Consider the following 17,292-nt stretch of genomic DNA (forward strand, 5'->3'; position numbering starts at 1 on the left):
CGTTATTGATCTAGTGAGACGTCTAAAACTCCCAACGTTGTCTGTCACACCCTGCACACAGACACATCTGTCTGATACTATACTGTACAGTAGCTGGGATGATTTTTCCCTGTTGGCTGTAATGTATCTTAGCCTCTGCTAGTTGTTTGTCCCCCAGTCTTGGGTGTTACCCAGCTTCTGTCAAACTCCAAAACCACCAGACCTTATTATAGGGTTCCAATGTGCTGTAAATGGGTGCTTTTGGGGTTTTTGGTTAGGCTTGTTGCCTGGTTGTGACTTTAAAATCCCTTTTCAGCTATTTGTGGAGATCTGACTCTGTAGAATGTTTAGAGAACAGTGTTCTCTTGAGGAAGGCAGTATCATTTCTGTTTGCAAACTTAAGTTCAGAATGATAGATCATTTTGGTGGGAAGTTCCTTGTGTTGTAAATGATGATCAAATCCAAGTTTATTTATCACGTGCGCCGAATACAACAGGTGTAGACCTTACAGTGAAATACTTACTTACAGGCTTTAACCTATAGTGCATTAAATGATCTTTTTCATACTGAAACCATCACGTAGAGGTCTAGACAGTTAACTCCATGCCTTGTTCTCTTCTTTGCAGACTGTTCAATCACACAGGCCACACTTCATCGCAGTGCACTGTCAAGAGGTGGGCGGGAAGAACTACGAAGCGTCCATGTCACACGTGGATTGTTTTGTCAAGTAAGTGGCCTCGCAACCTCCACTCGATGGTCCCACTTCAAATTGCCCTTCACTGAAGAGGTGCAGTCAACTCTAGTGTTCATACCTCATAATCATCACTAAAGTTGGCTATTTTTCTGTCAAGGAAACACCCACTACCTTGGTCCACAGGAAAACTATGTCCAAAAACTCTGTGAAAATGAGTGAACAACTCCACCTTCTGGTGACATACCTTATTTGGTTTCATTTTTGGTGGTTCTTTAAAAAAAATGTTTTTTTAAAGGTCATAAGGTTATGAATTTAATATAATTAAACGGATGTACTAGAATACCATAAGCTTATTTGCGTGGCCTGTTTATGTAGTCTATCTTGTTTATTCATGGGATGGAATAACAACGTTTTATGTCAATGGGGATTTGGAAAGATTCTCTTGATGAATCTTTTTTCAACCAATTTAGGGTGTCCAGGTGTGCACTGCATCTCAATGCTAGAGGTGTCACTAAAGACCCTGGTTCAATTCCAGGCTGTATCACAACTTGCTGTGATTGGGAGTCCCATATGGTGGTGCACAGATGGCCCAGCATCGTTAGAGTTTGGCCAGGTAGCCGGTCATGGTAAATAAGAATTTGGTCATGGTAAATAAGAATTTGTTCCTAACTGGCTTGCCTGGTTAAATAAAAAAATCTTTAAAATAAGCAGAAGACTGTCTGAGGCTTCAACAGATTTAGCAGAATATCCCAATACTCTCAAAATATCCTCTTCCTCATCTCTTCTCCCTTAAAGGGATAGTGTGAGATTTTGTCAATTAAGCCCTGCCCAGAGTCAGAGGAAGTCATGGACACCATTTGTATTTCTCTGCGTGCCGTTTGAAGGAAGTTGAAGGTAGTTTCGTGAGCCATTGCATACTAGCGTTAGCGCAATGACTGGAAGTCTACCGGAAACAACGAACACGAAATAACTACATTTTCATATTGTGACGTGTCCTCTGTCTTCTAGGGAGCTGCTGTCCAGTGATGCCATGAAGGAGTACAACAGAGTCCGTGTCTACCTCGACGAGAACTACAAATCCCAGGAGCATTTCACAGTAAGTGCGGCTGGTCCATTTGCCCTTGCTAAGTGGTCCTCTTCCTTTCAGTCTCAGGAGAGCTTTGTTTACTGCACACAGTCTTGACTCGCAACAGACGGGCTGTATTCGCCTGGGTGTTGCACAGCAGAACGCTTTACACACATCGGTGACATTTAGTTAAGATGGCAGGGGAAAGATGGAAGCTGAAGCTGGGGAAGCTCCGATGGTAGTAAGACATGAATTAAGAAATTCAATCAAGTAATTATTTGAGGGACTTCAACCCTCAGACTCATTTTCCTCAGCTTCGTGGACCCCAGTATTTTATTAGAATGCGCAATAATTGTAGACCGCCACAAGGCGGTGCTAGATGGTATGGAATGTCTTGTGGATCTGCAAACCAGCTGCAACTTTTCAAGTGTTATCAAATTGTATTTGTCACATGCTTCGTAAACAACAGGTGTAGGCTTACTTACGGGTCCTTCCCAACAGTGCAGAGAGAAAAATATTCTGAAAAATTGTAACACAAGGAATAAATACACAGTGAGTAACAATAACTTGGCTACATACACAGGGTACCAGTACCGAGTCAATGTACACAGGGGTACGAGGTAATTGAGGTAGATATGTACATATAGGTCGGGATAGAGTGACTAGGCAACAGGGTGGATAGTAAACAGTAGCAGCAGCGTATGTGATGAGTCAGAGTTAGTGCAAAAAGGGTCAAAATGCAGATCGTCCGTGCAGCTATTTGGTTCACTATTTAGCAGTCTTCTAGCTTGGGGGTAGAAGCTGTTCAGGGTCTTATTGGTTCCAGACTTGATGCATTGGTAGCAGAGAGAACAGTCTATGACTTGGGTGGCTGGAGTCTTGACAATCTTTAGGGCCCTCCTCTGACACTGCCTGCCATAGAGGTCCTGGATGGCAGGGAACCTCAGGCCCCAGTGATGTAATTATCACAAAGATGTGCAACGCTTGGGCCAAATTGTTGCTCGGTTAATTTTGTGGCCTGTTCCCTCTATAGATTATGCGCAACTCCACGTCAGTTGCATTGCATGGCCTCTAGGTGGAGCCAGATACTCAGTGTTGACGATACCAGTTGAAAGTTTCATCCGGACACCGTGGCCCTTTCCCCCACATTGGGGGGACACACATTTAATGCTGCTAACGTTGCACTCCCAACAGTACATTTGGAAGAAGTGAAGTGATGGTTAATTCTCTGGCTCTGGAGCCCATAAAGAGAAGGGAATAGATGTGGTTTAAGGAACCCGCTAACAGTCAGTGTGGGCTTGACTGCTGAGCCGTGTCTGTCATGATTTTCCTTTCTATCCTAGGAGTTATTATTACTACGGTACACTGCTCTCCCTCCCTAACAGCAAACAGTGGTAAATCACACCACCACCACCAGTCAAAAATGCTCTTTTCATAAACCTATTATGAACGTATTGGAACCATTTGCCCTATTGCTAAAATAATTAACTGCCATTTCGGTTAGGTGATGATGACTATATCCATTTGTTTTTGATTTTATTTCTCCCTAGTTTATTTAAGGCTCCGACACGCCAATAGCGTTCGCCGGGCCGAGAGTACTTAGCACTTCTGAACGGAGTGCCGGCTGTAATTTGCAATTTTGAAGGTTGAATCGCATGAAGATGTTGGCAGTCAGACATCCACCAGCGGGTGGTCCTTAAAACACAGCGTGCTGAACGGTCGGCAGACGAACCGAAGATCAACATTCAGTGTGCTGTGTGTGGTCCTTTTTACATTCTCATATCTTGAATAAGTGTATGTATGTATGTGTATGTATGTATGTATGCATGTATACAAACCACAAAATTAATATGTGTATAGATATTCAAATCGGGGCGACAGTAAGGATACAGACTCTCTCCAGTGCGCTTCACACAGGGTTCGCCATTTAGTCCGGATGACATCACTCCTATTTGTTTACTCAAACTTCGATTTCTGCTCGTGGGTAATTGTTAGTTGTCCGCTCTGCCTGTCAATTTCCAGATAATGTAAGTGGCAACCCCGGTGTGGCTCCCTGAGCCTACCAGTAATGGCAGCCGGTGTGTGTTTTCCTTCGGGGATATCTATGTGAGTGCGGCAGCGAGCGGGTGTGCTATAATGTAGTGAAAGTGTATGGTAATGACCCGAGGGAGTGTTTACTTGACCTGTCTGTCTCTGTCAGGTACACTGGCTGGATGGCAGTGCCATATGCTTCCCTCTCGCCACAGCCAGCCTCACCATACCTAATGAAGCACACGGCTGAGTGTGTGCGAGCTGTGTCAGCGAGGTGCATCTCTGTTTGGGTCATTTGAGCACACCTCTTTAATTTACCAAGAAAGCACTGGCTGATTCTTCTGATTTGTGATGAGACGAATATGTCAACAGGCTAATCTGGTCAAAGAGGCCCCCCCCCTGTGTGATAACCTGGACTAAGATTTATGTCCAACTTAGCACACGGTGGTCCTAACTCCATACCAGAGTAAGTCCGTCAATCAGGCATTGAGGCCGTGTTGGATGCAGACCGTCAGTGAGGGATGCAGGCCAGCCTTAACCTCCACATCTTTCCTGTGTGTGTGCTGTGCAGTGATGAGAGGGAGGGGGGGGGGACTTGAGTGACACATCCTCCTCAGGCCGAGGCCTGGTGTTTTACGGGGCTGTTAAGGTATACAGCAGGTAAAATGTCAATTAGGAAAGCCCGCCCTGATAACTCAACTCCCAATCCACTTGTTCCAGGCCATTAATATTTATCACGGGCCCGGCCCTTTGGGCTGCTGGGGTGTCATGTGGAATGATGTTCACTAATGCCTTGCCTTTATTACCTAGGCTAGCATTCCTCACTGACTGGGGTGTGTGTGTGTGTGTGTGTGTGTGTGTGTGTGTGTGTGTAGGCAAACACACCACCCTCACAGTTTTTGTCACAGCACTCAGTCTGTTTTTCTATGCGTCATCGCAGAATTATGAAAAAAGTATAACAGTATTTACTACAAACACACACACACCTTCTGCGTCGAGTCAATGGCTACAAGTGACCTACAAATGAACACACACACACACACACACCAACACACACAGCCCTCTATTGTTCCAGAGCATTTTAATGGGAAATTAAAGGCGTCCTTCCCTGCTCTGGTCCACAAGACGGGAGTGAGAGGCCAGAGGATAAATCAGGCTCTTTGCTCTGACAGGAATCGCACTCCGTTCCTGCGTCCGCGTCTGTTCTCAACCCAGCTGTCACATTGGCTTAATCTGTTTAGCTGCTATTTGTGCTGGGTGCCATCTTTTTGACACCTCCTCTGGATGTTTTTGATTGGATTTCCCCTGTGGTGTCCTTTGGTGTGGAGACTAGAGTGTTGTCACCCTGAGAGACACTAGGAGCACTCCCATCAGCTTCCCGTTCCGTCTATCCAGTTAGCTCTGTCTGTGCTGTGTGTGTGTGTGCGCACACACGTACATGCAGCTACGTTCTGTATACACACTGAGACCCACATACAGACTCAACGGAAGGTACGCATTCCTAAGCTTTCAAATTAGGAAGTTCAATCTAAGGTTTTTGTTTTCTTCCTATCAAGGTTTTTGCCTACTTTGAGACTTTAGTCGGTTCAGATGATTATTTCCCAGCTCTTTTCTTTTCAAACCTAATGGTGCCTCCCTGTGTAGCTCAGCTCTGTCTCCGTGGTTGGGATGAGGGAATAGCTGCTGAGGGCTGGGCCCCATTTGGAGGCATGTCAGAAACTGCCAGCAGCATCCTAGCCTGCTCCAGTGGAGAGACCTTAAAGGTGCAATATGCAGAAATCGCTCCGCCATTTCCTGGTTGCTAAAATTCTAATAGTTTGTCTAATTTCAATTTATGTGATAAAACAAGTGGTCATTGTGTCGAGAATCATTGTACCACCTAAACCGAAGCAAAATATATTTTCCATAATCAAACATATTGTATTGAAGCTGGTGTTCAAAACCAAAAGTTAAAAAACGACTAAAACATAAGAACGGGAAGCATAGAAATAGTGCACACAGAACATATATATACCACTTCTTAGACTTGCTTTCAATGAGAATTACAGATCTATAACTCTCATTTCTATGTGAATTTGGTCGGGTCGCCCAAAATGTGACACATATTGCATCTTTAACGGCAGGGTAGCCTAGTGGTTAGAGCGTTGGACTAGTGACCGGAAGGTTGCAAGTTCAAAACCACCGAGCTGACAAGGTACAAATCTGTCGTTCTGCCCCTGAACAGGCAGTTAACCCACTGTTCCTAGGCCGTCATTGAAAATAAGAATTTGTTCTTAACTGACTTGCCTGGTTAAAATAAAGGCTAAAATATTTTTTATTTTTTAAATGGCTGCCTCCAGCAGGCCACAGTAATGCAATCATCCAAACTGCACCCAGGAATTTATGAACACTTAGTGGCCCACTGCGGTGACGGGGGTTGGGACTGTGTGTGTTCACTTGCGTTGTACTCATCACCTATTTTCACGGTGCACCACCATGTCCCCTCCCCCTTTTAAGGCCAGATGATGGGGGATCGTTTCATACTTTACCCCTTAAGCATCCCCTGCTCTGCATTTACAGAGCGAGAGAGAACGACAGGGTGGCCGCTACGCTGGTTTACAAACACAGGTTCAACAAGGAGGACCAACCCCCACCTACACACAAACCCCTCCACCCTCATGGTCAGGGAGATGGCATTGTGAGGATAAGCAGGTTAAAATATTGAAAACTAAATCTCTGGGCTCTTATTTCGATATGGTGAGAAGTACAGTGCAGGCGAGGCAATTTGAATGGAGTAGATGTCATCATTGTTGGGCCGTAACTCTCCTTGACCATCAGTCATGCACTCAGGGCATTCAAGTAAGCGCATACTGTACACACACACACACACACACACACACACACACCACACATACACAGGACGTGTTGAGCGACAATCAATGAATCTGCCATCAGAAGTGAATTATGAGGGAGAGAAAGCAGGCTGTGCCTCCCTGGAAAAATGTAGGTTGAAAATGTGTATATAATTAATTGAAAGGAGATGCCGAAAAATGTATGCATTTAATACAGGGAGCCTAATCTATGGAACTTGGTCTATGCCCTCCTCTGGACCAGCACAAAAATGAGCATCTGACACAAGCACACATTCAAGCGCACGTACACACAGTCCGTCCCCTTCACCCTCAGAAACAGAGCTCTGATTAAGTGTTTGTGTGTGGTGGGATTGGTTTAGTGGGGGCTGCAGGCAGGACCTGGGTGGGGAGTAAATCAGGACTGTCTGGGGGGTGGTGGGGTGGGGGATCGCCAGCACAGATAATGATGTGATTCCAGCATGTGGCGGCCAGGTGCACCTTGCCACCATACATTATGATGTGCGGACCCCAGCCGGCGAGGGGCAGAGTGAAGGTGAGCCTGTCATATCGATCTTTTTAGCGCTAAAATATGAGCCACTTTACTCAGCTCCCCGGCGCAGTGATGTGAAAAATAATAACTCGGACCCAAATTAAAAATATTGATCGCTTAGGAGGTGTTGAGCGCAAATAAACATCCCCCACACTCCCCCTTCCTACACCCCGACTCCCACTTCTCTCCCACCCTTACACCAGCAGCAGGGTTGGGTCAGGTATGTTGGTGTGCTGGACTGTAAATATATCTGGCCGTCTCTACTCCTCTACCAGCAAATTACAGTATTATACTGCATTGCCAGGTTGTGGTCTGTGTATTTCTTCGACCCAAACGAACAGGCCTAGGTAGTTGCTCTGTCCCCATCCAGTCTGGCATTGATAGATCTGGTCTTAACTCCATAATCTGGCATTAGCCATGCTTTATTGATGGCCCTTTAGTCATCATTTTTTGCACATTGGAGCTTGACCATTTTTTCATTTCCTGGCCCGTAACGGATGAGCTGACACCCGGCTAATCAAATGTGTGGTAAAACAATTGCCACAAGGTTAATTTTATTGGCTGCTCCATGCATTTGTGAGTAGGCAGGCAAGTGTCCTCTGCCCGGGTCCTGATGAATGGTTGTGCCAAGTGGGTGGGAATGAAAATGAGAGGGGAGAGGCCATGCATGGGGGAACAGAGTTAGACCGCCTGCCGCAAATCTAAATTAAAAACCCTCTGACGTTCAAAAAAATACAAAAAATACAAAATAACTCGGATTCGTGTGAAATGATGTTCCATTGCTTTCATGATGAGGCCGGTCAAAGTATCCTTATACTCCGGCTGTTTCCCCGCCTCATCTCATATTGAATCAGGGTTAAGCTATGTCCCTAAACACACAACATACAATATGTCACAAGTCAAAAACAAATGTAAACCACTTAACATCCAAAACCTCATACTTGAAGTTGATCAATTGTGAAATTCGGCTTAATCTCCAGCATATGTGAAAATTGCACATTTCTACATTTTGTAATAAAACATTTAGAGGAGGATATGTTTCCAATGACATCATTGGTGTTCCACATGTCAATTTAACCAATAATGAGTTGGCATAGCCTACTAATTGGTTGATATCATTGGGAAACACTTATCTTCAAAATAGAAACGGGCCATTTTCACGTGTTGATGTTGTGGTGGTGCTGGAGATGACTATTCTTTATGCAACCTTACTTTAACTAGGCAAGTCGGTTAAGAACAAATTCTTATTTACAATGACTGCCTACCCCGGCCAAACCTGGACGACGCTGGGCCAATTGTACGCCGCCCTATGGGACTCCGTATCGCGGCCAGATGTGATACAGCCTGGATTCGAACCAGGGACTCTAGTGGCACCTCTTGGACTGAGATGTAGTGCCTATGACCGCTGCGCCACTCGGGAGCCCGAGTGAATTTCGAAATGTAAAAAAAATGACCCTTTAACTTTCCTACCCGACAACTGCTATCGATTGAATACAAGGACATTTGTTTCCCTGTATCCTACAAGCGAGAGTGAATGAATAGAGATTTTATGAGCAGGGAGAGATAGAGTGGGTCGGTGTTTCAGTGGAGACGAGGCATTGGGATCACATGCTGAGTGTTGACGTCAATGAGGGCACTATCTGGCGACGTCTCCTCTGCTCCATTGCTCTCCTCTCCACTCCTGGTGAAAGCTGCCCTCTGTGCCTGGCGTCAGTCCGTGGCCCTGCCCCATAGCTACTAGCTGATCTGATTCCCATGGGTATTAATTCTCCCATGCAGCAGCACTTGATTTGCATGGCCCAGTTGACCCAGGCAGACACTGGCCATTACTTCCCCATTAGCTAATCTCTCTGGTTTGATTTCCATAATCCTCCCGCAATTGAGGGCCCTCACATGCCCATAATCCCCCCCCCCATGCACACACAGACACACACGTATTCCCATGCACTAATGAGTTCTTACAACACACTAAGCTCTGAAACAATTCTCATTAGAACAAAAGTACATGAAATACACAAATGTGTACTGAGTGAACAAAACATTAAGAACACCTGCTCTGAAAGCTATCATCCCTTATTGATGTCACTGGTTAAATCCACTTTAATCCGTGTAGATGAAAGGGAGGAGGCAGGTTAAAAAAGGATTTGTTTTTTTAAAGCCTTGAGACAATTGAGACATGGATTGTGTATGTGTGCCATTCCGAGGATGAGTGGGCAAGACAAAATATTTAAGTGCCTTTTGAACGGGGTATGGTAGTAGGTGCCAGGCGCATCGTTTTGAGTGTGTCAACCGCTTCCCGTGTGAATCAGGAATGGTCCACCACCCATAGGACATCAAGCCGACTTGACGCAATTGTGGGAAGCATTGGAGTCAACATGGGCCAGCATCTCTTTGGAACGCTTTTGACACCTTGTGGAGTCCATGCCCCGACAAATTTAGTCTGTTCTGAGGGCAAAGGAGGGCACAACTCGATATTAGGATGGGGTTCCTGATGTTTTGTGCTCTGTGTAGTTATGCCACGTCACTTTCTAAGAGATATTTCTCCCGTAATGTACTACAAATCATAGCAAATGTCTCCACCCTAGTCAAAACTGCTACTCTCCTCATCAGAACCATTAGGTGAATACAGTGGGATGGTGGCATGACATCCCTGTAAGTGGCACTTGCCGCTGAGAGTGTGTGCTCTTAAGATTTGTGGTGTATGTGTGTGTGTTGGGGTGTCAGGGGAGGCGTTGCTAAATTGCTCCCGGCGTCTCTTGAAAACCCCCTTTATTAACATGAGTGTCAGAGCGATGCTTATCTGTCTATGCAACAGATTAAGCCCCCAGGAACATGATTGTATTTGAGCTCCACTCCAGTCCCTCTCAAGTGCTCCCTTTTCCTCTCAGAGCAGAGAGGCCTTCACGAGATAATGTGAGGGTATTATCATTGACCCAAAGACAGGGGTTATATGGAGAGATGTTTACCCGTCTAACCCGATTTATCGTTTGCGTTAAGACTTCAATATGCTGTAGATGTTTGATCAAATAGAATCGGTGGTCTTTTTTTCAAATCTGGATGTCCTCAGTCTGTGTACTTCTATACCGATCCTATACATATCACTCAAGACAGTGCATTTTAAATGTTTTTTTTCTCCCCTGTCAATTCCTGCCATGCATGTAAGGTATATTCTGTACAGCAAGTATGCATTCCCTGTGTATGTGTGCTATAGACCGCTTGCGTTCTCTAAGAGGTTTGCTTTAATGACATGAAACTGACTTTGGTTACCCTTGATTTGGGAGCTTGTCTGTGTGTGAGGGCGCCGGTATCTAGGTCATGTATGTACGAGTACTTGAATACTGAGACTGAGTCGTTACTTCTGCCTGTGTGTAGATGGCTTGCATCTGTTTATTGGCTTAATCATGTTTTTGCTGATGTCTACTACTTAGACTTACTAATAGTTTGTTGATATTATTCCAGGTGGGACAATTTATAGATCTGCTAATGATGTAATTTCTGGACAATATTTCTGTCTCTATTTTTGTCTGTTTTTTTAATCATCACTATGTCTAATGAATTACTCTTATTTTATAAAAATAACTCCAAATATATTTAATTTATTTCCCTGAGCCTCCTTTTGCCATTGAAATGCTCCATCTGATCGTGTGGGTGTTGATACAAATTGAAATATATTTGCATACACAGCCGGGATTGGCGCATAAAGTAGGAGGCTATATATATGCAAATAAAAGATGACTGGTCATTGATCAGAATAATCAGATCAGATTGTGATGTCATGATCTGGGCTAAAAACTCCATCCCACATGAACAAGCTGAAATTCCAGGCATTTTTTTCAAACAACTCTTACATGAAAATGGCATTATGATAATTTTCAATGTCATAAAAATACATGTTAAATCACATTTTTGACTGCACTGCTCCTTTAAGGGCCCCCTTTTGGCTCAAGAGCACCCCCAGAGGCAAAAGTTCTTTGTAGCTTATTTAACTCTAATACACCAGAGGAAACAGTGATATGGATTATCTATCTATAAAGACAAGATCCACCACCTCCCACAGCTCCATCCCAGGAGCTTTCCCACTTGTCCTGTCGTGTTCGGAGGGGAAAAGACCCATCATGTCAGCCCAGTCCGATTGATCTTAATCGCCTTCCGCAGGAATTCTCATGGAGCGACAGTTTGCATTGATTGCAGAGGAGCTCTTACCACCCCCACCGCTCCAAACGAGCTGATAATTAATAAGGCCAGCTTCCACAAACAGCCAGTCAACAGGCGACGTGATGGATCGGACTGCCTGGAAGCTGACCAACGCAACGCCCCCTTCGGGAAGAGTGGGTCCTCAGCTGCCAGGTGTCCATTACCATGGCCTGATCAGAAATGCAGAGCAACACCCACTGCTAATTAAACACCCAGAGGTTGCCTTTGTTTTTCAGCCCACTGTTGTCTATCTATTCATTATTGGCATGCATTTAATAATTCATGAAGCAGTGGCATTGAGGGGGGCAAGCAGCCCTCAGCAGTGGACACAGATCAGTCCTGAGCCGGAACAAAGAGACACAGGTCACTATGGTAATGGAGACTGGGGCACAAAATAACACTGGGTGTTAATAACACTGGGTACAAAGTAACAACCAAATAACTCAAATTAGAAACCACTGAGAAAGCTGTTATTCAATGTGCTAATGCTTGGTTAGTGTATCAACCTGCCTATTACGTTTTGCTTAAATCCATCATTTTTATTTTATTGAAATATTCTAAATATTCTTGCTGTCTCTCTTTATTATTGACCTGTGAAACATTCCCCATGTAACTAATCATTATATACTTTTTATCAGTAAGAAGAGGCCTTTTGGTATAGTTCATGACAATAATTGTTGTATTTTTTGTGGTAAATTGTAATGTGTAAATTCTATGGTGTTTTATAAGGTATTTATACATATAAACCGTAATGAATTATATGTGTCTAAATATAACTTTGCCTGTACAACTAAGATGATACCTTTAAAAGGCATGCTTAAAAGTCATGCTTGAATGCTTAAAGTATCTTCTATAAAATATATACCTTTTGGCTACTCTGTTTCTGGTGGTTATGATATGCCTAAAAGATATGAAAATATTGTTGGACAATTTACGGCATCTTCATTGAAATATTGGTTTCAAATCAGAACATTTTCCAATTACCCCTAATTTTTACCATTGAAAACAGTGTTACATTTAACCTCGCAGCCTGTTACAATTAACCCTGCCTACTTCCGCCACTTTCTGATGAATTGTGAAAGACTGGTATGTCCCAGAAACATAGTTACAGTATGTAATGCTAGCTGATATGTATGTATGTATGTATGTATGTATGTATGTATGTATGTATGTATGTATGTATGTATGTATGTATGTATGTATGTATGTATGTATGTATGTATGTATGTATGTATGTATGTTATGTATGTATGTATGTATGTATGTATGTATGTATGTATGTATGTATGTATGTATGTATGTATGTATGTATGTATGTATGTATGTATGTATGTATGTATGTATGTATGTATGTATGTATGTATGTATGTATGTATGTATGTATGTATGTATGTATGTATGTATGTATGTATGTATGTATGTATGTATGTATGTATGTATGTATGTATGTATGTATGTATGTATGTATGTATGTATGTATGTATGTATGTATGTATGTATGTATGTATGTATGTATGTATGTATGTATGTATGTATGTATGTATGTATGTATGTATGTATGTATGTATGTATGTATGTATGTATGTATGTATGTATGTATGTATAAAAAATGTTTTTTAATCTACTGGAACTCAAATAATCTTTTCATAAATAAGTGAGAGACTGAATGTGCTGCTTTGTGCTCCGGTCTCCCCTAGACGGTTGCTTTTTTATGTCTTAATAATGACAGGTTAGCCATGATATTCTGACTAATTTAAATGGCAACACATTTTTACTGCTCTGTAAGGTTGTGTGTCAAGGCAATTATTTTGATTCCTGTTTTGAATTTATTAATTGAACTTCCATGTTTTCTTTAGTAGCGTACCATTGTCAGTGAACAAAAATATGAACGCAATATGTAAAGTGTTGGTTCCATGTTTCATGAGCTGAAGAAAAAATCCCCAAAATGTGTCAATTTTGTGGACAAATTTGTTTACATCCCTGTTAGTGGGCATTTCTCCTTTGCCAATATAATCCATCCACCTGACAGGTGTTGCATATCAAGAAGCTGAGTAAACATTATTACACAGGTGCACCTTGTGCTGGGGACAATAAAAGGCCACTCTAAAATGTGCCGTTTTGTTACACAACACAATGCCACAAATGTTTCAGGTTTTGTGCAGAAATGTGCAGCAGAGCTGTTGCCAAAGAATTTGTTAATTTCTCTGTACGTCCAACTGGCGTCACAAACGTAGACCACATGTAACTACATGCCAGCCCATGACCTCCACATCTGGTTTCTTTACCTGTGGGACCATCTGAGACCAGCCACACGGTCAGCTGATGAAACTGTGTGTTGGCACAACCGAAGAATTTCTGCACAAACTCTCAGAAACCGTCTCGGGGAAGCTCAAATGTGTTCTCATCGTCCTCACCAGGGTCTTAACCTGACTAGTTCGGCATCATAACCAATTTCAGTGGGCAAATGCTCACCTTCGATGGCCACTAGTACACTGGAGAAGTGTGCTCTTCATGGATACATCCTGGTTTCAACTGTACCGGGCAGATGACAGACAGCGTGTATGGCGTTGTGGGCGAGGGGTTTGCTGATGTCAACGTTGTGAACAGAGTGCCTAATTGTGGTGGTGAGGTTATGGTATGGGCAGGCAGGCATAAGCTAAGAACAATGAACACAATTGCATTTGATCGATGGCAATTTCAATGCACAGAGATACCGTGACAAAAACCTGAGACTCATTTTCATGCCATTCATCTGCTGCCATCACATGTTTCAGCATGATAATGCACAGCCCCACGTTGCAAGGAGCTGTACACAATTCCTGGAAGCTGAAAATGTCCCAGTTCTTCCATGGCCTGCAAACTCACCAGACGTGTCTCCCGTTGACCATGATTGGGATGCTCTGGATCAACCTGTATGACAGTGTGTTCCAGTTCTTGCCAATATTCAGCAAATTCGCACAGCCATTTAAAGAGGAGTGGGACAACATTCCACAGCTTGATAACTCTATGCGAATAAGATGTATTGTGCTGCAGGAGGCAAATGGTGATCACACCAGATACTGACTGGTTTTCTGATCCACGCCACTACCTTTTTTTTCCCCCCTTTTAAGTTATCTGTGACTAACAGATATCTGTATTCCCGGTCATGTGAAATCCATAGATTAGGGCCGAATGACTGATTTCCTTACCAACTGTAACATCTTTGAAATGGTTGCGTTTTTATATAGTTGGGCTTTAATATGACACGTTAGCCATGATATTATGACTTTTTTATTTTATCCGTTATTTTACCAAGTAAGTTGACTGAGAACATGTTCTCATTTGCAGCAACAACCTGGGGAATAGTTACAGGGGAGAGGAGGGGGATGAATGAGCCTATTGTAAACTGGGGATTATTAGGTGACCGTGATGGTTTGAGGGCCAGATTGGGAATTTAGCCAGGACACCGGGGTTAACACCCCTACGATAAGTGCCATGGGATCTTTAATGATCTCAGAGAGTCAGGACACCCATTTAACTTCCCATCCGAAAGGCCACTCCCTACACAGGGCAGTGTCCCCAATCATGCTGTGGGGCATTACGATACAAATATTTTTTTTATTTTTTTTTAGACCAGAGGAAAGAGTGCCTCCTACTGGCCCTTCAACACCACTTCCAGCAGCATCTGGTCTCCCATGCAGGGACTGACCAGGACCAACCCTGCTTAGCTTCAGAAGCAAGCCAGCAGTGGTATGCAGGGTGGTATGCTGCTGGCAATTTAAATGGCGACACATTTTTACTGCTCCATAAGGTCGTGTGTGTCAATGCAATTGTTTTGATTCCTGTTTCGAATGTATTCTTACTTACTCTGTTAAATGCATAGTTTACACATTTCACCAAAAAATGTAATTTTGAGAAACGGGAGGTATAGAAAAGGACTGGATTAACAGTCGAGCAGTACAGGACCTTTTTTTAATTTCTAGATTATTTGACATTTATGTAGTTCTTTCCTTGAGCTGCTCTTGTTTATTATTGTGATGTATTATGTTTTGTGTGGACCACAGGAAGAATCGTTGCTGCTTTTGCAACTGCTAGTGGGGATTTGAATCAAATAACAAATTATACCAACCACTGTATGTCCAGGACTAACACAGACAGGTCAGATGTACGACACGGTTTCCATGGCAATGGTATCGCTGAGCAACAGTGGACCGGACTGATCCCCGAGTGATCCATGGGCCTTCAGGAACAAATGGCCTCTTTTTTAATCAGGACATTCCTCCCCTGTTTGTCAGCACATGCCTCGTTGGCAACTAATTGTGAGATATGGACGTGTCCCGAGAAGCAGGGAAATTCTGTTAGCCACTAGCATCCAGCTATCCATAGGACTCTCTCTACAGGTTGACACTGTATGGGTATTTGGAGAATGGAGACGGCTATGACCTCAGTGTGTGTTGGTTGCAGCGCCACTCCAATGGGAGTAATGATGCCTGTGTGTGTCATAAGGAAGGTAAATAAAATAAAAAATGCCGATCCATGGTTCTAATGGCATTAGAGTCCGTCAGGGCGTGTCAGCCGTAGCAGGAGTGTGTTTGGTGGTCCCCGTGTGGCCCCTAACCGGTCTGATTGGGGTAATTGGTAGATCCGCTGGTCTCCGTGGCTGTCAGCTTTGTTGGTTAATAAGACCCAACAATGTGATCATCTCATTTCCGTCCTCACTTACACAGCACCTCACATGGGATAGGATGGCGGCTTTAGACAGTCCTCCAACCACACACACACACACACACCAGGTTAACGTAGGAGCCCATTCATTTCCAACCATCACAATGACTCTAAATGGCCTTTCAAAATCAGAGAGAGGAGGGGGACCAAAATAATCTAATAACACAATTACTGCTGGGCTTCATTCTGGAGTTAAGTGCATTTTTATTGTGTAACTTTTCTCTTTTCTCTTCTACTCTCTTAGCCTACAACCCTTTCTTTTTTTTTATTATTCTTCAGCAAACGCTCCCTCCCTGCCACTTCTCATCTAATATCGCCATAATTGGGTTTGGTTCTACAAATCAAATTTCTCCAATTGGGTTATCGTGCTCTGAAATTGGAGAGGTCCCTTGGCCGGTATGGGCGGGGAGTTAATCTGCTTTTGTTAAGCCCCCTCGGTGGCAGTGCCGGCAACAGGGGCCACCGCACCAGTTAAAGCATTCGCCTGTCACTGTGGACACGCTCATAATTCACCCACCCCACCACACCCACCCTGCGCCCCCCCCACGCACACACACACCGCCATACCCTGATTCCCCTTGTGCAAATAATGACATTTTGAATCGAGCATTAACAGGCTTAATTACTTTAAAATTGTCATTTTAATTTACACTGATATAGTATTGATCACACAAGCAGAGATTAAGGCCCTCACTGGAGCGGATGATGTGGAATTAAACAGGGCCGGGTCCTCCTGGGGCCCGCCTGGCCTGTCCCGCCGCAGCCAGAAGAGGAATGATATTTCTTCGTAATGAACTGGCAGCATGCGCAGACATGAATCTCTGGCCCACTGGAAAAGGAGGGAAATGATGGGGTTTGGGGAGCCATGGAGGGTTATTCATTCACTGCCATGCACCAATTCTCCTGTGATTCATCCGAGGGGGCCCGGTGCTTCGTGTTTGCCTGCCAAGGTCTGGCTGACCTTTCCGGGCTAAGTGTATATATATCCCCCTCCGTAGGGAGACGCCCAGGGCCAGGCAGGTGCCACGCCACGGCCGGGGGGTGCGGGGGTGAGGAGGGGGAGGGAGCATCTTCAGGGAGCCATCAGCCTCTAATCCAAACATCCGCAACAGGGAAAGTGTCTGTCCGTGATCCCCCCTCTCATCCTCACTCATCAGCCCTGTCGGAAAACAGGACACTTCCCTGGTGGAATTGATCTGGGCTCTCCAGCCATGTGTCACGTACAGCTGGTTAATATCAGAGA

The 17,292-nt window shown here is 44.0% G+C and overlaps 1 protein-coding gene across 3 annotated transcripts in view; it reads left to right on the top strand.

Annotated features, from left to right (window-relative positions):
- The window catches only part of inpp5a (inositol polyphosphate-5-phosphatase A), a 185,552-nt gene that overhangs the window by 81,259 nt on the left and 87,001 nt on the right, over window positions 1–17,292 (top strand). For all 3 annotated transcript variants that reach the window (XM_031835845.1, XM_031835844.1, XM_031835843.1), the window contains exons 3-4: window positions 606–706; window positions 1,682–1,769. In XM_031835845.1, the coding sequence (XP_031691705.1) occupies window positions 606–706; window positions 1,682–1,769 (189 nt within the window). The remainder of the gene's footprint in view (window positions 1–605; window positions 707–1,681; window positions 1,770–17,292) is intronic.

Source organism: Oncorhynchus kisutch, linkage group LG11 (genome assembly GCF_002021735.2).
Source record: "Oncorhynchus kisutch isolate 150728-3 linkage group LG11, Okis_V2, whole genome shotgun sequence".
Classification (NCBI taxonomy): Eukaryota; Metazoa; Chordata; class Actinopteri; order Salmoniformes; family Salmonidae; genus Oncorhynchus; species Oncorhynchus kisutch.